The 22,576-nt window shown below is 44.9% G+C and overlaps 1 protein-coding gene across 4 annotated transcripts in view; it reads right to left on the bottom strand.

The window, feature by feature from the left end:
- NRG2 (neuregulin 2) overlaps positions 1-14,079 on the bottom strand; it is a gene marked incomplete at its 5' end in the record, with an annotated part of 175,791 nt that extends 161,712 nt beyond the window's left edge. For 3 of the 4 annotated variants that reach the window (XM_081136527.1, XM_081136523.1, XM_081136524.1), the window contains one exon: positions 13,174-13,858. In XM_081136527.1, the coding sequence (XP_080992653.1) occupies positions 13,174-13,858 (685 nt within the window). Of the gene's footprint in view, positions 1-13,173 lie in introns of all 4 variants that reach the window. The other variant, XM_081136522.1, reaches the window with a different exon arrangement.
- Positions 14,080-22,576: the final 8,497 nt, after the last annotated feature.

Here is a 22,576-nt window from a genome sequence, read left to right as displayed (position 1 = left end):
GAGGCTCTGAAAATAGGAGGTTCCATTCAGCAGCTACTATAGCAGTCTAGGTAAGAAATAGGGTCCCAACTACAGCATCATGAGTGAAAAGAAGTGAATTGAAGAAATTTTGCTGTAGTAAAACTGCCATGACTTGCCAATATACTGCACATAGGATGACGGTGAGAAAGGAACCAAAGATGACTTTGAGGTTTGGAAGGCTAGGTCAATGTTGTTATCTAAGTTGGTCAGCCTACACAGAATGGAATATGGAAAGGAGATAATGAGCTCAGGTTGAGACATTCTGGATTGTATCCTTTGTTGAGATCTCAGAAAGATCAAAAGCAAAGCCTCAGAATCTTTGAGACAGACAAAAGGCCCTCTAAGGATCCAAGGGAGGTGCCTCCCAGGTCCTTCCCATCAAAGAAAAGCGTTTCCAGTAATCTGAAGGATGTCCCTCAGCAGCCTCCCAGGGAGCTCAGGGTAGAGTTTATTTTGATAAGATTTGAAAATGTGGTTTTTGTCTAAGGTAGTAAACCCGGATAAGATTCATAGGCAAACCACAAATATTTTTTTAAAAGTGTACTAGCAGGAACACTACCGGCTTGGACTAAAAGGAACAAGCAATACAAAATGAAAAGAAGCTTTGGACTCCAAACTTCTACAAGAAGGAAGCAGGCTGAGTGTACTGTACATACTTTTTATTTTCTATATATTAGGATGTTTTGACATCTTAAAAAATCCTTTCTGGGAAGAGACTGCTCCTCAGGTCTAGCCAATTCTTAAAGAGAGCAAGACTCAGGCAGAAGCATGCTTTTGATATGCAAACTAACCAATCCAGAGCCATACTTCCTCTAATCTAACCCTTAATCATCCCAGTACAAAGTATCAGGCCACCAGAAAATTACTCAAATTAGCCAATCCTAATTTGTCACCCTGCCCTCCTTGCCTTCCCCAAGGAAACCCCAATAAAGACACTAACTTAATGCCCCCCTTTTCTGTCTTCTGACACCTGAACGAAACCTGGTACTTCCCCTGTGACTATATGTGGCATGCAGTGACCCCTTGTGAATATTGTAAACTTGGTTTATTTGTTCCTCCCCTGTGCCTCCTCTTATGGCCACATCTGACTAACCATCACCTAAAGGAACACAGGACGCTGAGAAAACTTAGCTGCAAACACAGGCTACTTTTATGAAAAAGAAAAGATAATTCAGAGGGCAAAACCAAGAGCCCATGGGGTAGGACAAAGAACAGTAGAGAATTATTCCCAGGCAGTGAGGAATATAAATAATTTGTGACCAGAGGGCCAACTGTAATGGTTTCAAAACACGTCCACCAATTCTTTGACAATCTTTACAACAAGAAGTTAAGTTTCATTCCGCTCCCCTTGAACCTGGTCAGGCAGTACTCATTCTCTTCTAACAAAAAGAACATGGTGGAAGTGATGCTAGTGACTTGAGGCTGGATCATAAAAGGCAATACAGCTTTGGCCTGGCCCTCTCCTGGGATGCTCACTCTGGGACCTTGTCACCAAGCTATGAGGAAACCCAGGCAAGGTCCCTGGGCCTCAGCCCCAGCTAAGCTCCCAAAGGAAAACCAACCAGAATCAACTGCTAGATGTGTCAGGAAGGAAACTGAAATGATCCAGTCTCAGCTACTGTCTGTCAGCCACCATCTGACTAAGACTACATAAAAGACACTAAACCTCCTAGCTGGGCTCAGTAAATCCCCAGAACTGTGAGAAATAATAACTAATAACTGTTGCCATCTGAAGCCACTGCATTTGGGGGTGCTTTGTTATGAGACCATAGATAACTGAAACGATGTGCCATGGGCAAATGGGAACTGGGACTCATGAAGATTAAGGGGATTTTCCCAAATTCACATAGCTAGTAAAGAACAGAGTCAGGATTTTAATAAAAGAATCCAAAGCCATTGTCTTTCCACCACCAGCAGACATGACAATAATAGTAACTGCAGCTAGTCTGAATTAAATGGTTTCTATAGGCAGGTATTGTTCCAAGCACTTCACAGGGAGTGGCTCAGTGATTCCTTATCACAATGCTAAGAGGTAGGTATTATTATTAGCCTCATTTTACAATTGGGGAACCTGAGGCACAAAGAGGTTAATTAACTTGCCCAAGGTTATGGAGCCAAGATTCACCCTTCAAAGTTGCCTCCAGAGCATGCAGTCTGAACCACTATGCTCTGTAGAGTTGAAGCTTTAAAACAGCGTACAGAAATTGAGAACCAAGGACCATCCCTTAGGAACTGTGGCCTTTACGAGACAGTCAAGAAGAGCCAGGCCCTGACCCGGTAGCTCAGCGGGTCTGAGCGTCATCCTGATAGGCCAAGGCCAAGGTGGCGCATTCGATCCCCAGTCGGGCACAAGCAAGAATCAACCGCTGAAGCCATGAATAAGTGGAAAGACAAACTGATTTAAGAAAAGATGAGCCAGTGGCAACGTGACCTGTGAAGGGGGGGGGAGGGGAAGAGCATTACTGGAGGAGCTCGTGGAAAGATCCACAAACCAGCTCCAGTCCTTAGGAGTGACCAGGTCAAGTGCAAGTCAGCCATGAGACACCCTCGCTGGAACTCACAGCTGTCAGTAACAAACTCTTTTTTTTTTTTTTTAATCCCCACCCAAGGATATTTTTTCTATTGCTTTTCAGAGACAGTGGAAGGAAGAGAGAGAAAAGCATCGATGTGAGAGAGACACTTCGATGTGTTGCCTCCTGCACTCACCCCGACCAGGGCCAGGGACCAAGGTACGTGTCTTTGGCCAGAATCGAACCTGGGACCTTCAGTCCTCAGGTGGACACTCTAACCACTGAGCCAAACCGGCTAGGGCAGTAACAAACTCTTTCAAGGGGAGGGATCTTTGAACCATAGGAGGAAGGGTGATGTCTGCTAGAGTACCCTGAGTCATGTGGACAGAGCAGCACTACTGTCCTTTTCTGTTCTCCTCTCACAATGATGAGACTTATCCCTACCTAGAATGATTAGGCTGTTATTTAGCTTCCGAAATGAGAAAAGCAAACTCTTGTATTTTTCTTTAAAAAGATATGGTTCATAACCCTGGCCCAATGAAGACCATCAAACCAAACTTGTTTTCTTTTGGACACAGCTCCCTGTACTAGTTTCAAGCGACCCTTTCACAGAACAAACCTAGAACCAATGCCTTTAACTTTTACTCTGTACAAGCTCTGGGCCTAAGGCAGACCATTCATCAGAGGTCTTGAGGCTGTGACACCACACAGGAGAAGCACAGAGCCCACACTGTAGGCAAAGGTAGAAGCCGGGGTAAAACCAGCAGAAGTGCAAACAGTATTCCCAAGGGAACCAGTCTCAGCTTCAGCTCCCATTTGCCCTGTTAGCTGAGTGCATACCACGCACAGTGGAAACCTACTCAGATAATTTACATAAGAAACAAAGACAGCGAGCTCCCTCCCAATCTGGGGCCACCCATGTGCCTCCCTTCAGTTTACAAATTAGATTCTTTCCCAGCAGCAAGGAGTTTCTCTCAGAGGTGGTGCTATCTTGCTCTGCCCAAAGTATGATACCATCTGGCTCCACATTCTAGGATCTTCTCAGTATTGGCCTGAATCATCTGGGCTGAGCCTCGGAGGTGTCATCTGAAAGGGATTATTGTCAGTACTTGACCAGTGTGTAAGAGACTGGTGAGTATTACTAGCCTTTTTGGAGAAAGCACTCCCTTTTGAAAATGAGAATGGAGCCCTGGCCAATGCGGCTCAGTAGGTTAGAGCGTCATCCCATGCACCAAAATGTGGCTGGTTCAATTCTTGGTCAGGACACATACCCAGGTTGCGGGTTTGATCCCTGGTTAGGGCACATGCGGGGGAGTGGGGGCAGCCAACTGATGTTTCTCTCTCACATCTCTCTCTCTCCCCCTTCCACTCTCTAAAAATCAATTTAAAAAACCCAACAACAACAAAAGAAAGAAAATGAAACTTGGGAGTATGTATGGGAGAGGCCTTCTTGGAAAAACCCCATGTTTTGTCCAAAAGAACTGGACCTGAGAGGAACAGTTGGATCTGTCAAATGTGGTTCCACCCTCATAGGTACCTATCCCGGGCCTTGTTCCTTCCTTCTCATGAGGTTTGTCAGACCTAAAGTCCAAGGAAGAGTTAGCAACTTTGTACTAGAAATTTCTGGAAACTCCTCTGGTTCTTGGGAATGGGGGCTGAGGAATGGCTGTTACATTTAACAAAAGCAAGTATGACAGCAGCCCTAAGTAGGAAGGTGGGGAGCATGGAGGGATAAAGTGGGAAAGGTGCAGTCCCAGGTAAAAGGTTCTCAGAAATAAAACCACCCATATGAACAGACTCTAAATAGGAAACCAACTGCCTAGGATCAGGAGATCGAGGCTCAATTCCAGGTCAGGGCACATGCGCAGGTTGTGGGCTCGACCCCCAGTGGGGGGTGTGCAGGAGGCAGCCGATCAATGACACTCTCATCATTGATGTCGCTATCTCTCTCTCCCTCTCCTTTCCTCTCTCTGAAATCAATAAAGACATTTAAAAAAAAAGAAAAGAAAGAAACCAACTAAGAGTAAACGGTCTGACAGCTGCCTTTGGAAGTCCCAGTGTTCTTTAAAAGAAACTCTTCACTAATGGGCCTTGGATTCACCCTGTGACAATAGGATCATGTCCTGATCTGAGACTCCTTTCTTCCTTTTTAAAGAACTCTTCTTTTTGTTATTGTTTCCCCACTGAAATCCAATCAACCAATAACAATGCTGGGCAAGTTGCACAGAATACAGCCCTGCTGGTTTTTCTCATTCAGAGACAGAAATCCAGACATGAGAGATCATCAACGGAACGTACTTGTTTCATCCTGACTAGTAAATAAACTCTCCTCTCTAAAGCCATACAAAGTTACTCCAGAACAGAGCCATCAATTGGGCAGTGCTTGTGAAATCCATTACTGGTTTAAGAAACATGGTGGGGTACTTTACTGGGGTGATACTAATGGCCACAGGCACCAGTGGAAGGGACCCTAACTTGAGGAAGCTGAGTGCCATAGCCTTCTGCAAGGTGAGGACTAGCGGTCCTTAGGAGCTCTGAGCTAGAAGAGAATTCCCTCTAGAGAACCCCCGACAACCCCCACGGGAAACTTCTGCCCAGCACACATGGCAGAAAATGCCTCATTTCAAGGAAATGGCAGAAGAGTGGATATGCTTAAAGAGAGACATGAAGAAGCACTGGGTTCCCACTCCCTACCCTTTTATAAAAAAATAAATCTAAGAACCATAACTGGCCTCCAGACACCCCCAAGCTGCCTACTAGGCAAAAACATACAACCACCTCTGTTTACTATAGAAGACACCTGATCAGACCTCTTACCTCCGAAGCTATTCAGCTTGAGGCACAGAGTAACAGAGTCTGATTGGTCATTCCAGTGAGAGACCAGAATGGGGAATATCCAAAAAGCTCACATAGCAAGTGAAACTGGACATTTGCAGAATGCTAACTAACCAAGACAGAAAGGAAACACAGGCCAAAATATTGAAAAGTATGAGGAAAACTGCCTAGAGATAATTCTAAAACTTGAGAAAAGAGGATTACTTGCAAGGAAATAATACTATGGACTATCAAGGAAAAGAAAACTGAACTGAAACATAACCAAGAAGCAAAATTTCTGTCCTTTATCAAAATGTCTCAAGATGCTTTCCCTGGTTGGTCTGTCACTTAGCCTGGGCTGTCATTTGAGGAACCTTGAAATTTGTCTAGGGCATAAGTGGTCAGTAGAGAAAGCAAAAGGGCTCACTCCCTTCTTTCTTGGTAATAGTCATTAATCAATCATTTATTTAACCAAATATATATTTTAAATATGTCTTTATTGATTTCAGAGAGAGGAAGGGAGAGGGAAAGAGAGAGAGAAACATCAATGATGAGAGTCACTGATTGGCTGCCTCCTGCACACCCCCCACTGGGGGTCGAGCCCACAACCTGGGCATGTGCCCCGACAGGGAATCAAACTGTGACCTCCAGGTTCATAGGTTGGCACTCGACTACTGAGCCATGCTGGCTGGGCTACTTAACCATATTTTAAGTTACTGCTCCCAAAGATCTTACAATAAGGTGAAGGAGATAAGATATTGACCCATCAAAAAATAACTAAAATTTAATGCATGCCATTAAATGATAAGTGTCATATAAGCAATATAGGCCATAAATACTAAAACACCAAGAATAAGAAAAAATAAGGAATACCTGCCATTTCTCTTTCCTCCTGGGTATTTTCTGAACTACAAACACATCCCTCTGCTACTGAGAACACTGCTCTCTCCAAATGGAATAGCTCTCTCCAAATGGAATAGATTTAATCAGTCAATTTCGTTTGGTCCCTAAGCCACCCCCACCTCATGTATCTTTATTAGAATCCTATCTCATACTACTTCTCCAAGAAACTTTCTTTAATCCTCTAACCAGGTATAATCTTCCCTTTGTGACTCTTCCCTTCCTCCCCAAAGCACTATGTCGGTATATCCTATGGCAGTCATCATATTCTGCATTGAATGACTGTTCTATCTTTGTACTTCTAGATTGTAAGCTCCTTGATGACAAGGACTGTGTCTGATGCAACTTCCCTAAGGCTCCTAGTTCTTGACAAAGAGCAAATATTCAAATATTTGTTGAAGCAAACATGTGAAAGATGGAATTGAAAGAAAGCTTTGGGATACCAAATTACATCACTGTCACAGTTGAATTAATGATATCCTGACTTTCCCATGGGCTGGACCAGGGATTTAGTCATGTGGTGACCTTCCTTTCATTCATTCAGTTCTGAGGAATGTTAGTTCAGCTTGGCTTCTGTTAGTTGGACCAAGATCAAGACTAAGACCAAGTAAAACATCCCAGCCTAAAAGACAAAGACAAATCCTCAGTCTGTATAAACAGAGCAGGAATGAAAAGAGGAGGGGAAGCCAATGTCCTCAGCACAGGGCAGGAAATCTGTGAAAGAAAAAGAGGACCTTTTAGGATTCTGTTTCTGAAGAGAAAATACAAAGTAACCCGAACATCACATCTTGGGGGGTGACGTTGCTAGTAGAATACAGAAACCTGCGGGGAAGCCTGTGCCTCGGCCACTCTGGAGAGGTCTGCAAGGGTAAACGGAATGTTAGCCACCTCCAGCCCCACCCCAGGAGGCAAGCAGCACAATCAGGTCCTGAGCGAAGGCAGAGAGAAGAGCTAACAGGCTCTGTCCCAGAGAAGGTCCCCGGAGAGGCTATTTGGATTTCACTGCATCTACAAATTGGGAAGGAATGTTACTGTAGAACGAAGCCTGTATGCCACACTGCAGGCAGCAACTAGCCAGAGAAAGAAGGTCCCTTAAGTTAACCTCATTTTATAATTACCAAAAAATCACAGCTGATCAGCACCAAATGACCTCAGTCCGTGTAAACCTGTCTTTTTGACCCCCAATTAGCAAAAGCTCCCCAGCCTTTGCCTGAGTACAGCATGTCTTCTTCCATGTCATCCGAATGCCTTTTAATGACCCTCCAGGTTTGCCTCAGTTCCTACAGCCCCACGTGGGGCTCTAGCTCACCACGACTTACCTGTGTGCTGTTCTTTTTAAAGGACTCGACTTTCATTTCACTTAAGGCAATCATTTTGTCAAACTTGTCATAACTTAGTACTTCCACCAGTCAATTCATCTGCTTTCCCCAGTTTTCTAAAGAGTTCCTTATATCATCTCTTGAAATTCATAAACTGCATGCATTTCTATGTACAAATTCCAACAATAAAGTGGGGGAGGAGGGTTCATTCACTAGAAACAAGTAAGACAAAAATCCCCATTTCACAGATGTCCAACCAATCTCAAAATCTGGGGGGAAATTTTTCACCTTTGGTGTAACAACACTTGAGACCTTGAAAAGGACAACCCAGGAACAGGCAGTTGAAGACGGCACAGGTGGGGACTTCACTGATACTGACATCATCATTCCTTTTCCAAATTAATGGTCAAAATTGCCACATACCATGAGCCAGAAGGATTTAGAGGGTTAAGACTTCTCACTGTTTAGATTTGCATATTTGCGCTTTCCCTCTTTATCCAAATGGCAATTCCCTGATCCTCTGACATTTTAACACTACATTCAAATCAGTTACCTTAAATGTGCTACTTGAAACTAGTATTTGAGGGGCTAATTCCCCTGGAATCTTACCAGCTGTACAGCAATATGGTCAAAAGTCAAGCTCTTCATTAGCAACTGGGGTCTTTGGCTTCTAAATGAAAATCAAAGCAATCAGGCACCGTGGATTTTTCTCTTTCCATATATGGAATCATGTGATTTCCCACGTGGATGCTACTGTGAGATTAGCAAGAGTGTGAAACAGTAGGAACTGCTGTATGGGCACAGCTGCAGCCCCAAAGCTCAGGAACAAACCTTTGGTTTTCAGCCTTTGAACATCCCGATTAAGACTCACTCACAAAAGTCACTGTCGTGGAAAACTTCTTAAAGGTAAAGTATCTATGAAGTAAGTTGGAATTTTCACTCCTGACCTGAGGGTTATCATTGTGAGGTAGGGTACTTAACTGGTTGAGATCTTGGATTAGGTTAAAAGGAATATTTATTACACGGGAAGAATTTATCATAAAATTAGCTAATGGCAAAATTAACATTCTCCATCTGTTAAAAAAGATAGAAGACTACTTTGAAAGCATGCTGCTTTTAGAGAAATATACATTTCAGTAATATGTTATTTTACAATTGCCTTAGAGCTGGGTAGCTGAGGACAGAGTGGGAGGGAGACTTTTCACCATTTTGAGCTATATAAATGTGTTATATATTCAAAAATATAAACACAATTTTATAAAGAAAAAACTAACTTGATGTGTTTGCTCTTAGGAAATGAATTTAAAATGTCCTCAATAATAAAAGATGGTAAAGAGGATTGGGACTGAGAAGTTAATCACCCAGTTAGTTAAATCACCACTCTCTCTAGTTTGCCATTTGTTAATTCAAACTGATAGTCCTTTTATTGTCTAAACAGAGGATTGGGGGAGTGGTAATCTACCCTCCAGAAAAGAGGGTCTTTCTTTTCCAGCGAGACCTTTAGTCTCCACTGCTCAAATCCCATTAACGCTAATCAACACAATGATTAAGCACATTGTGGTTGAGTACTCTGGTTGATAATGACTCCTTTGGAAGAAAGGTTCCCACTGCACAGGTAAAGGCTATCATCAAACTCAGCTTTTCAGAACAGTGCTTCGTGTCACAGATCTGCAATTTAAGATTGTTTTAGTATTATTCTCGGAGGCTTGCTTTCTTAACCTCACTTGACTTCACCCTTTCAAAAGACACTTACGAGAGTCCTACGATAAGCCAGGGGCAGCATCCACTGTGAGGGCAGGAGAGCAAGGAGAAACAGGAACCCCACACAGCCCTGGCCGGGTGGCTCGGCAGAGCACTGTCCCGATACACCAAGGTTGTGGGTTTGATCCCTGGTCAGGGCACAGACAAGAATCAACCAATGAATGCAAAAGTAAGTGCAACAACAAATCAATGGTTCTCTCTCTCTCAAATAAATTTTTCTAAAAACTCATTTAAAAAATAAATAAAAAAGAACTCAAAGATAAGATATGGTTCCTGCCTCCAAAAATCACAGTCCGCTGAGGAAAGCAGCCACTGAAAGAATTAATGACATTCTGGTGGTAATTCTACCCTAAATCTATAACCAAGACGTGTACTCCTCACCACTAGGGCTGGTCAGTTTCTAATCTAGTTTCACTTTCCCATCTTCAGGCTGTATAGCACAGCTGGGTTTCCAGCTGGCTGGGGAAGAAAAGATTCTTTAAATAAACAGCATTTTAAAAATATGCAGTCATTTTTGCTATACTGAATTTTGTGGACCACCTTTCTCTATTATGTGAATCTAAGCACCCAATTAATTTCAAATGACCCTAAAGAATGTGACATCCCCCAGGAATATACCTTTTCTGTCTTCAACAACAAAGTACACTATACTTTGGAAGAAAACTACAAATCAGAAAGTCCCAAAGGAAGAATGATCTTTTTTTTTTTTTTTATGCTATCTACTATGTCTATTCAATAAGAAAACAGCTTTAATTCACATTTACATATATGTGTGTGTGTATATATGTGTATATATATGACAGCAACAAGTTATATATGCAACCATTGCTAAAAACGGAGGATTATTTGAGGAACAGGATACTTTTATAGCAGTGTACAGAGTTGCTAATCCCTGAGCCTCCTTTCTATTTTTCCTCTCCTCTTCTACAGAAGGCTCAGAAAACTCCTCCACGTACGCAATCTTCTTAGAAATGCAAAGATTTTACTCAAGTCTTTATCAACAGAGGTAGTCATTTTGGATGAATGATACACATTAGATCTGTAAAAATGCCCCTCTGGCAGGTAGTGTTATTCCAGGAGGGCCTCACAGGCTTCAAGTCAACATTTCAGTTGCAGTGAAATTAGCCATTTATGAGGACCTTTTAGAAGGGGTCCAGCGTGACCCCCGAGTTGATGCTACTGAGGATGTGCCAACTTTCAAGCATAATATTTCCCTCTACATAGTACATTATCCTGAAATCCTGGCCCACCAAAACAACTTTCTAGATCTCCCTAGGAACCACACCTTTTAGAACCCAGACACACTCAGAGCTGAAACTGGCTAAACAAAGTAACTATTCAACCACAGTTGCTCAATATAACGGCCATGATGACAGTCCCCGAATGCCAGTTTCCCTATTTTGCAATGGGCAAATGTGCTCCAAGGAGAAAATGTTCCCAATGACCCTGAGGCCCAGAGGGCTTTCTTTGGAGATAGAAAACAGAAAATGAATTTGTTAGTTATTTCCTGCTGAGCACAAGGAAGGTGTTGTGGTTAGTTAGGATGATTTTGTTTCCTTATTTAATATACCATTACCAGGGCATGTTTTCTTTAACCACATAGTAGAAAATAAGAAAATTCAGTTTATGCTCTTCTGTCATATTATCACCAGTTCCACAAGTTTCTTCTCACAATTATGTCCTTTAATTTCTACTCCCCTTATATAACCCCCCAAAATTGACATGTATCTATTTACTATCAATTCAAAGCAAATATTTTTGCATTCATTCTAAAATGGTTACCTGCATGCCATTCCTGGTCCTGGATAATTTGTGATGTGTCAGGGCCTTTTCTTTAGCAGTGATTGCAGTCCTAAATTGATCTTTTTTGAGAGCTGTACTACACACGTGCTATTTTAATCATACCAGATGATCATAACCTAAAAGCAGACTACATTTCTGACACCCAAATCTTCATGATCTCCACATTCAACTCTTAAACTCTTAAATGCTCACTAAAACAAACAAGGTATAACTGAGGGTTGGGGGTGTGCTGGAAGTAGAGAAGCCAGTTACTCTGTGGGGTTATCTGACAATTACCATCGGGTCTCAGTGGAGGAGACTGGCAATGTGCCCTGTGCATATTCAGGAGCAACTCACCAAAATTCAAAACAGAAGCTGTCCTTGGACAAGGTTCAGTAAATGTTTTTACTATCTATTTCCCACTGCATAATACAGTTCCAGAGCTCCCCAGGGGATCTCAGATAAAATACTTAGCAGAATAAAAAATTAAAAATTCTTAACTGGTCTCAACTTGTCATCATAAAACATTTTAGAACATAAAACCAACATTAATGATCAGTCAACAATATCCTACAGAACAATGTCAGAGAGAGAAACTGCTGTTATCACCAAATGTTTTTCCCTTCTTATTAAGACACTGCAAGATTTTTCTAATTAAAGTAAAGTGATCACAGTTGAAATTACTGCCTAGATATACTCCCATCACTAACTAAAAATTGTCTTTTGAAGGACAGGGGTGGTGGTGATAGTGGGGGAGCCGGGAGGAAGGAAGCTTCCAAAAGCCAAAGGCACTGATCTAGAAAGACAAAGGCAGCAAAACTTCCAATGAGCTGTTCCACATTCTTTGCTACTTACTCAAAGCCTCGTTACACTACCCAGAATCAGTAAACTGGGTAAACACACCAACTGCTATGACAGTCCAGGGCATCTACCACAATTCAGTGATTACACAGCTCAGGGTCACACCACAAGCATCAAATTCAGCCTTAGTTGGGGCAAAATGAAACCCCAACATCAATAAGCAGAAGACAAGCTAACACCACATACTCCAGTATGGGGACAATTTGGTTTAAAATATCTTCCTGAGAAGAAGTAAGTACTAGATTCAGGAAACAAGAAGAAAAGAACTCTTAAAGGGACATTTCTTTGACTTTTGACATGGGAGACCTCATCCCCAGCTGCACAGAAGTACAGATTCCCGTGTTTGGTTTCTCACCACCTGCATTCCTGTGCAGCGCCCAACATCATGAAGATGAGCGATGCAGTCAACACATCCTGCCAGTAAGATGTCAGAGCTGAACTTACAGCACTGGGCAGAAGTTACTCTATTTCATCGTCATCACTATTAACAGACCTAGTAAGAGATCCCAGAAACAGCCCAGAGAAGTGTCTGCTCGCTCGTCCTGGAGGTTGAGAGAAGGCAATCATGACTGAGAGAATCACGATGGAGAAAACAACCTGAGCCACATGGAGAACAGAAAACAGGAGCAGAAAAAGTCCAACTCTGCCTGCGCCAGCGGTGTGGCTGAGCAGACCCGGGAACCCGGGAGAGGAAGGAGGGGGCGGGGGCCATCATTCCCGAGGAGAACTTGCAAGCGGAGGCCTTCGCAGCCTGGGAGCCTGCCCAGCTGCTCCTGCAGACCCTGCCAGCCCGGCCAAGGCAGGCCCGTGGGAGCAGAGCGGGCAAGGCCTCCGAGAGCCGCTCCTGATTCACTGAGCCTCGGGCCAGCACCGCCCGGACCTCTCCGTTTTTCCTGCCTCTACTGGGCTATGATGGCAGCTTTCCAGCCCCACATGCCATACATCAGCTGCAGATCCCTGCTGGCAGAGGCCAGCGCCTCCCCCCCGCCCTTCCCCACGCCTGGCACACTTCGAGCCTTACCCTCTTTCTCCCCAATCTCAACCCCCTCACCCACCCGTGCCAGGCGCCCTGCCCAGGGGCGGCCCCACCCCCAGCGGTCGGGCGCTGCCAGGCCCGGGCACCTGCAGCACCTCCCCGCCCCACCCCCATTCTCCACCACCTCGCCCCTCCCCCCTTTCTCGGGCCGAGAGAGGGGGCGACTCACCGCAGTCAGTGCACAGGATCTTGCCCACCTCTTTCTTGAGGTTTTTGCCGTTGGTGTCGAGGGGGGCAAAAGCCGTCTTAAAGACTAAAGGCTGCTCCGTGGGCTCCAGGAAAAAGATGTAGCGCTGGTTCCTTTCGAGCGGCGCGCAGGAGCCCACGCTGATCACCTGCTCGCGCTGCAGCCCCCCGCTCCGGAGCGGCCACTTGTCCAGCACCTTCACCAGCGCCACTCGACCCGAGGCGGGCGGCTCGCGGGTGCTGTTGGAGCTGGACCCGCCGGCCGGGGCCAGCCCCTGCACCTTGCCCTCCACCACCACGGGCGCCTTGTACGCCTGGTCCTGCACTGACTTGAGGCTAGGCGAGTAGCAGGCAAGCGACACACCGAAGAGCAGCATGGAGAAGCCGGGGGCCGGGTCGCGCCTCATGCCGCCGGCGGCTGCGGCTCGCGAGCGGGCGGCGGCTCTCCGGGCTGCGGGGCTGCGGGGCTGCGGCTGCTGCGGCGGCCGCGGCTCTGGGGGCGCAGCGGGACGGGAGATGCTGCTGTGGCTGCTGCTGCTGCTCCTGCTGCTGCTGCTGCTCTCGCTGCTGCTGCTGCTGCTCCTCTTGCTGCTGCTGTCGCTGTAGCTGCTGCACGGAGCCTTCTCCAGTGGCGGCGGCGGCAGCGCTGAGCAGCAAACCTGCCGCATCTGGCCAGGCCATTTGGGGGGCTCCGCCGCTCCGCCGCCGCCGCCTTGGGAGGGGAAACAGAGCCTGCTGGAAAACCGGAAACAGCGTAACGTTAGTGCCTCCGAGCCCTCCACCCGCAACCCGGGGACGTGGCCCAGCGAGGGCAGGGGGCAGGGGGCAGGCGGCGAGCGGGCCGCGGTGCGCAGCGCGGAGCCGCGCAGCGCTCGCACCCTGCGCGCCGGGACCTGGAGGAGGCTGCGGAGGATGGGACGCCCGCCCACTTGCTCTCTCGCGCCCCCTCTACCTCCGGACGGAGCGAGGAGCGCGGCTTCTGCAGGGGAAGCTTGGGACTGCACTGCTTTTGGGCCCGCAGGGGTGCGGGAAGGATCGTGCCGCCCTTTGCTCCTGGAATTTATCGGCGTGACTGCGGGGCGGTGCGTGAGGAGGGGGCGGAGCAGAGACGACGGAGTCTGACCTTGTCCTGCGAATGTGGGAGTGGGACGCAGGGCGTGCCCCTGCCTTTGGCCCCTGGCTGCCGCTGCCGAGGTGGCGGTCCAGCCTACCTCCTCCTGGCTTGTCCCCTTCCCGGGGAGGACCCTAAAAGCCGGAGGACCCGTACCCGAGCCCACGTGCCCGGCCCTGCCACCGCCAGGTGAGCGCTGGAGATTCGAGTTGAGCGGAGGAGCACCCCAACCCCGTCGTTTGGGAAAGAGTTGGGGCTCCATGGGGTCTGGTCTCGGCATTGAGGACACCTGACCAGGGGTGATGGTTGGGAGAGGGTCCAGCCCCCGCAAGATCTGGGCTCTCTGCAGCCGCCAGGGGGGACCAGGCTGCAACCTCGCCGTTTAAAAAGCCGCTGCCTAAGGGGATGGGGGCTTCCTGGAGCCAACCTGGGAGCCAGAGCCTGTCAGGCCAGAGGCTGCTCCGCAGGAAATGGTTTCTTTTTTAAAAGTAAGGTGCTTACAAGAGTCAGGAGAATTTGCTCCACTGGAGTCCGTATCTGATTTTAAAAAGCAAGTCCATGATCCGCTCTCTTCCTATGAAAAAGGCTCCAGGAAGTTTTCAGTACGGAGCTTATATGCTTGAAGGATGTGGAGCTCAGGAATTCCAGTGAGGTTTTGGAGGATTTTATCCCTGGCTGGGCCCCGCAGGAGTCCGGCCCAAGGATGTCTGACTTAGGCTGGGACTGCTATTCGGAAAAGGAAGGAAGGAGCTCGACCTTCCCTCCTGGCTCACAGACTCCTCAAGCTTAACATACCCAAAGCCAGCGGCAGTCTCTCTCCCACCCTACTTCAAATTCCCTGTCATTTTTAGTGGCACCGTTTTATACTTGGCAACTCAATCCATTCCAATAAATCCCTTAGTCTCATCTTATATTCCCTCATCTAATCAACCACCCAATCCTTTGGCTTTGCATTTTTAAAATAGCTCCGATTTATCTAGCTTCTCCCCAACTGTGCCGTGAATACTGTAGGTCCAGGTGCCCATCGTCTCTCACCTGGACAACTGCAAAGCCTCTTAACCCGTCTCTACACCTCACCTCATCACCCTCCTCCACCACCCACTGCGAAAATGATCTTTCTAAAAATAAAATGTAACTGTGATTTGCTAATGCCACTGCTCTCAGGAGTAAAGTCCAAGCTCCTCAGCATATGACTCCGTGGGCTCCCTGGACCTAACCATCTCCACACTCTGGGAGCCCACCACCTACCCTCTCAATCCTCACTCAGCACGTTGCAGTTTCTCGGTGTGCTTCTGCACACACTGTGTCCCCCTCCCTTCTGTCCCAACACACTTACGTGATGGGACTAACCCTTTCTCCTCTGCGTTACCATGTGCCTCATACATATTCCTGCGCTGACCTATACTGTACTTTAAGCAACTGTTAACTGGGCTGCAATAGACCCATCAGGCCAGGCATCTTAATGATGGGACTATGTCCTATTAGCCCTTGGATTCCTATCCGATGGGGCATAGGATATGGAGCAGCAAATCTTTAGTGAACTGAAGATCCGCTTTCCTAAAGGCACAGCCCATCTTGTTGGCCCCTTCAGTGTCCCGCTTTTCATTTCACAGATCACAGATCTTGTAAATCATAGAACGTCGCTATAAAGAAGATCACTACTCCACCCTCTCGTTTTTCAGTGGAAATAACAGTCCCAGGGAGAAAAGGGGACTTCCTCAAGATCACACGCAGTCAAGACTGTTCTCAACAGTCTGTTTCTGAGACCAGAGTAGTGAGGAGGAGCTTGTGCTCTGGGGTCAAGAGAGCTGGGCTTCAACCCAGTTTTTTCGCTTACTAACTTTAAAGGCAATTTTTTTTTTTAATCTTTATTGATTTCAGGGAGGAAAGGAGAGGGAAATAGAAACAGCAATGATGAGAGAGTCATTGGAGACTGAGCCCTCAACCCGGGCATGTGCCCTGACCGGGAATCGAACCTTGATCTCCTGGATCCTAGGTCGACGCTCAACCGCTGAGCCACATCCAGCCGGGCTTCGCTTACTAACTTTAGATGAGTCTATGTCACTCTCTGGGCCTTAGTTTCCTCGCCCATATAATGGGGGCAATAAGAGGGTCTGCTACTTAAAGTTGGCTTTTTGCTCATTATATAAATGGTCAGTGTATATCCAGTTGAATGGCTCCTCTGTGCCAAGCACCAAGGCACGGCCCTGGCCACTGGGGAGACTGCAGTGAACCAAACTGACACTGTCTCTGCTCTCAAAGCTCATGCTCTGGCTGGGAAGACAGCAGTAAACAAGTAGAATAGAATTAAATTACTTAGAGTGACACCCGTCCTGAAGGTAATAAACAGGATGAAATGATAGGAAATAGTGGAAAGGAGAAAGGGTAGATCTACTCGGATAAGGGGAGGTTTCTCTGAGGAGATAACATTTAAACTGAGACTAGAAGGATTTGATGTAGATTATGTGAGATGAGTGTGAAGTGCTTAGAACAATGCCTGGTGCAGAGCAAGGGCCAAACTTAAGGTTGAATATTACTGATATTTTACTTATACCAGTGGTTTCCAATCTAAGAGCTGAGAATCTCTAGGTGGTGTGTAGTTATTGAGCACTAAGACTTTCTGTATATTTTAAAATGCAGTGCAGCCCTAGCCAGGTAGATCAGTTGGTTAGAGTGACAGCCAGTACTCCAAAGCTGTGGGTTTGATCCTCAGTCAGGGCCCATACAAGACTCAATCGATGAATGCATAAATAAGTGGAAACAAATTGATTTCTCTCTCTCTCCCTCTTCTCCCACTTCCTCTCTCTCTCAAAAAACAATTTTTTAAAAAATCTTTGTATAGAAAATGCAGTGCAACTTTTCAATAGTAGATGCTGCCCAGCCAGGCGTGGCTTAGCGGTTGAGCATCGACCTGGGATCCAGGCGATAGGGGTTTGATTCCTGGTCAGGGCACATGCCCGGGTTGCAGGCTCAATCCCCCATTGGAGACATGCAGGAGGCAGCTGATCAATGACAACTGTCTCATCACTGATGTTTCTCTCTCTCTCCCCCCTCCCTTCCTCTCTCTGAAATCAATAACGATATATACTTTTTAAAAACAGTAGACCACTGGGAGGAATACAAATACATATTCTTGCCTTGGCCGGTGTGGCTCAGTGGTTAGAGTGCTGACCTGGGCACGGAAGGGTCACGGGTTCAATTCCTGGTCAAGGACACATACCTCGGTTGCAGGTTTGATCCCCAACTGCAGCGAGAGCGGGAAGTAACCAGTGGGTGTGTCTCTCTCACATCGATGTTTTTCTCTCTCTCTCTTTCTCTCCCCCTCTTCTCCCCTCCCTTCCACTCTCTCTAAAAATCAATGGGAAAAATATCTTCAGGGGAGAATTTAAAAAATACATATTCTCGCCCTGGCAGGTTTGGCTCAGTGGTTAGAGCACTGGCCCAGGCACTGAAGGGTTGATTTCCAGGCCAGGGAATCAATGTGTCTCTCTCACATTAATGTTTCTCTCTGTCTCTCTCTATCTCCTTCCCTCCCTTCCATGCTCTCTAAAAAAAGCAATAGAAAAAATATCTTTGGGGAGGATTAACAAAATCCAAAAAGCATTCTGTCTCTCTTTTTCTCACATAGCCATTCTGAAGTATAACAAGACACTGTCTAGTATAGAGAAGACTGAACCAAGGCAGAGAGGAGTGGCAAGATACACTACTATTTTGTCTTTTTTAAAAAAAGATAAATATATAAATATTTGCAGAGCATAGATTACCTTTGAAAAGACAGCAGTAATTAAAACAATAGTTGGCTCTAGAAAGGGCACTGCGTGACTGAGAAATGGGGTACAAGAAGGATGCTTTTCACGGTACCCCCTTGTACCTTGTGAATTTGTATGAAGTTCATATCCTACCTATTCAAAAAAATTTTAAGAGGGGTCCTCTAAATTTTTACTGTCGCTTAATTTTGTGTGTGTGTTGCTTAATTTTTATCATGTATTTTCTCAATCAAAAGCTAATTAAAAGAAACAAACAAACAAAAACCTACTTAAAGTAGGACTATCGTTATATGGGATTCCTTGAAATTTTTTTTTACCTTAAAATGAGATGCTCATGCTTAAAAGGGTTGGGAATTATTTCACAATAATTTTATCTTCTTTAGCATGCAAAGATTTTTTCTAGAGATCCCAAGTCTACCAGAATTCCTGCAGCCACAGAAGATGGGGACTTGGGCAGAGACTTCTAAAAGGGCGCCTGTCCAGTGTCCCCAAGGTGTGATGTCTATGAGGACGGGCTTCAGGCATTTCATACAGAAGAGCAAGGTATTTGTTTTCCTGGGACAGCCTAATTCTATATTGACTTTTTCCTGGGGATAACAGTGAATTAACATGCATGTCTTAGAAAATAAAGCAAGGCATTTTAAACCTGCGCACTCTCCATCATAAATTCAATAATTGATAATAAAAATAATAATAGCTACCATATATGAATGGCCTGTTGGGTCTATATTTCCATGCCTCAATGACTTTGCATTTTACAAACTGAAGAGACTTATGGAAGTTTATAACTTGCTCAGATGACAGAATCGGGGTTCCCATTTAGGCTTATGCATTGTTGAAAGGCTTGCTTTGTGCACCACCACGTCTCTCTGAGTGAGTGGCCTCTCTCGGCCTCACTTTCATTGTCATCTGAGAGGTCTCTAATGTCTCCAAACTACTGCCACCAGTGTCAGACTATTTGAAATTTACAACACTAGAGAGCAAGTGGTGTAAGTGTCATTTTACAAAAAGATGAGGAAACTTGAAACACTGAGAGAATTTAAATGACTTTCCCAAGATCACAAAACTACTGATGGTGCCAAGATTTATCACAAACTCAAGCTCACACTTTTAGGGTTTTTCACTCTATTATTTATTTAAATTTGTCTAGTCTTCTTGAGGTATAATTGACAAAACTGTAATTTATTAATTTATTTTTAAATAAGTCTATTTCAGAACATTTAAGGTTTATGAAGGAAATGCAAGTTAACACATTAGCACAAGTAACCCCGGTATAACTCAGCTTCGTTTTCACTTCACAGATTGCCTTACACAAATATTTTTGTAGTGAAAAGTCAAGCTTTTGCTATTGAGTGCCACACCTTGTGCTTTGACTCATATTTTTTCTGAGCTAATCAAAGGGTGTGAGGATGCCCACCCGGGCCCTGCACAAAATGTGAACGCGTCATGAATTTGCGTGTCATCCTTGCACGGGGGCCATGCTAATCTTCTCTGTATCATTCCAATTTTAGGGTATGTGCTGCTGAAGTGAGCACATAATATATTTAAAGTGTACAAGGTGGTAGGTAGTTTGATACAGGTTGTGAAAAGATTCTTACAATTGGGTTAATTAACATATATTTACCTTTTTTTTTTTGGTGAGAACATTTAAGTTCTACTCTCTGCAAATCTCAATTATAAAATATATCATTATCAACTATAGTCACTATGTTATACATTAGATCTTAAGAGCTTATTCATTTTATAACTGAAAATTTGTATCCTTTTACCAACCTCTCCCCCTTCCCCCATTCCCCAAATCCTGGTAACCACCATTCTGTTATCTGTTTCTGTGAGTCCAACTTTTTTTTTAGGTTCCACATATAATGATACCATGCAGTGTTTGTCTTTCTCCATTTGGCATATATATGTATATGTGTGTGTGTGTGTGTGTGTGTGTGTGTGTGTATCTCACATCCATTATTATCCATTCATCCATTGATGGATACTTAAGTTCTTTCCATACCTTAACTATTGTGGAATAATGTTGCGATGAGCATGGGAGTATAGCTATCTCTTCGAAATAATGATTTTGTTTCCTTTGGATCAAGCTCACACTTTTGAGCAGAACCACACAGAGAAATGGAAGCCAGACCTGTTCACTACCCACGATGGCTCCCCACAAGTTTGTGAAAAAACTGGTTCATGGTAGCAGTGGGCTGTGTCACTATAGAATAATCACTGAGAACAAAAACAGAAGTAGACAGAATGGTATAGACATTCTGAATTCAAGATAGAACACCCACGTGAAAAGCTCAGCATCTTCTCCCAGGTCCCTCCCACACAAGATGGACTTCCTCCAGCGTCAGCCAATTCAGTGGCCAGAAATGGCCATTGAACCAGGCCACATGACTTACTACATCCAGGAGAACTGGCTCGTTAGGGAGACGCATATGGCCTTTCTGTGGTCACTGAGTCTCACGGATCAAGCCAAACACTTTGCAGGGCAGTCTCATTTTCAAAAGAAAGACTTTTTGTAAACTTATTTTTTCTCCTTTTGAGGTCTGTTTTCTAAATTTGGCTTCCAGAGTCACTCTCAGGTTCTGTGTGGTTAATTTCTTTTCCTCTGAGGATTTTTCAAACAAGGAACTAAGTAGAAAACAGATATTGAGAATATTAGCACTAGGAAGGACTTTAGCATCAATGTGGCCTGACTCCCTCCTTTCACAGAGGAAGACACAGAGACCATATAGGTGACTGGATTTGCTCAGGGTCACACAGCCTCATTAGTGCAGAAACAGCACTAGGGCTCTTTTGTCTACATTTCAAAATCCTGGCTCCACCCCTACTGGAACGTGGGCTTGGGCAAGTCACTCCACCTTTGTAAGCCTTAGCTTCCTTCTCAAGTACAATTGGGATACTAACTCTACCTCTTAGGGGTTTTGTGAGGATTCGGTGAGATAATTCATGCCAACTGCTTCACAGTACCTGGCACAGAGTAACTGGCTCAGAGTGTGGGCAATGGACGCAAACTGCCTACCTCCGAATTCCAGTTCTGCCACTTGCTTAACTGACATTTGGCCTAATTACCTCAGATTATGTGTCTTGGTTTCCTCAACCTAATAAAATGGGTGAAGCGATAATAGTTCCTACCTCATTAACATTGTTGCGAGTCTTTAATAAAATAATATACATAGCCCACTTTAAGAATAATGCTTGGCACATCTTAGCTGTTATTAGTATGACTAGAATAACCTCTTTTCTTAGTTTCAGTAGCCATACTTTACCTCAAATTCAGCAGTTTTAAAACTACCCATTTTCATATGTTTTGAACACATGCTAAAATTCTTAAGGGTAAACCTGATGTCCTACTTTATATTTAAAAAAAAAAAAAAAAGTCACATCACTGGTAGGCCCAGCTCCCAATCAAGAGAGGACCTGATTCAATAATTTATAGCCTAGGGCTATGTCAGGAGTCCAAGAACTTCCACTCCCCAATTTGCTGAAAAGGGTAGCAGTCCCTCTGTCTGAGTTGTTCCATCTGGGATAATAATATTTATTTCTTTGTAAAGTGCCTTGAGACCTTTGGATGAAAAGTGCTATGTGAGCACAAATTGTTATCTCTTTTCCAGATATCGCTTTTAGATACAAATCCAGAAGCTCCCTAAAATAGGCCACAGCAGAAGTATGATCTGGACAGAGACGGATCTGTCCTGTAGTATCACAATCGGATAATACACTCACGCTTCACACCATCAGTTTTCTTTTACATGTCATAGCATATCTGATTTGGATTGAGAAAAAATAAGGCTTCCTCAAGCTGGATTTTCTGCTGTTTAACATTCAAAGGTTTTCCTCCCTCTGTTTTCCTGATTTGTGTATTTGGAATCCTCTCCTGAGGTCAACAGGAACTGTGAGGTTGATTCAACTCTGGGGGCGTGGAGCAGCAGGAGAAGAAGAAATAATTCTCTTATTCCTAAGTCCCGTCGCTCCTCTCTCTTCTTCCCCTCTCTCCTCACTGTCTCCTCTCCCTTCTCTCTCTTTGAATGTCCAATTCAACCTTGTCTCTATCTTATAATTTCCAATTTATGTGCATTTTTTTTCATTTGCTTCCTAGACACTTCCAATATCAGCCATGGTCAGAAATTTTAAGGCTTTCCTTTTCTTGAGTTTGTTTGTACAATTCATACATTTACTTGCTCATACCACCAAAAAGCATTTCTTGAAAACCTACAATGCAGATTGACCCAGATGCTAAAGAAATAATAGCCATGGTTCCTTCTAGAGCTAAAATCTAGGCAAAATAGAAGAGTCAGGAGCTATTACCGGTTGAGCTAGTGCCTGCCCTGGACCTCCCACTCACCCCCAGCACTTTTCCCCTTAATGTCACCTCTCCCATTTGCCTCTCAGACTCAGTGCCTCACTCTCCTCTCAGCTCTCCCAGCTAGGAGGTCAGAGAACATGTGCTCTGCAAATACTAGGTCCTCAATGCCTTAGTTTCGAAGACATTCCATGTTATTCATTCCAAA

Source organism: Miniopterus schreibersii (genome assembly GCF_964146895.1).
Source record: "Miniopterus schreibersii genome assembly, chromosome: 4".
Lineage (NCBI taxonomy): Eukaryota > Metazoa > Chordata > Mammalia > Chiroptera > Miniopteridae > Miniopterus > Miniopterus schreibersii.
This window is presented reverse-complemented; position numbering and strand designations above follow the sequence as displayed.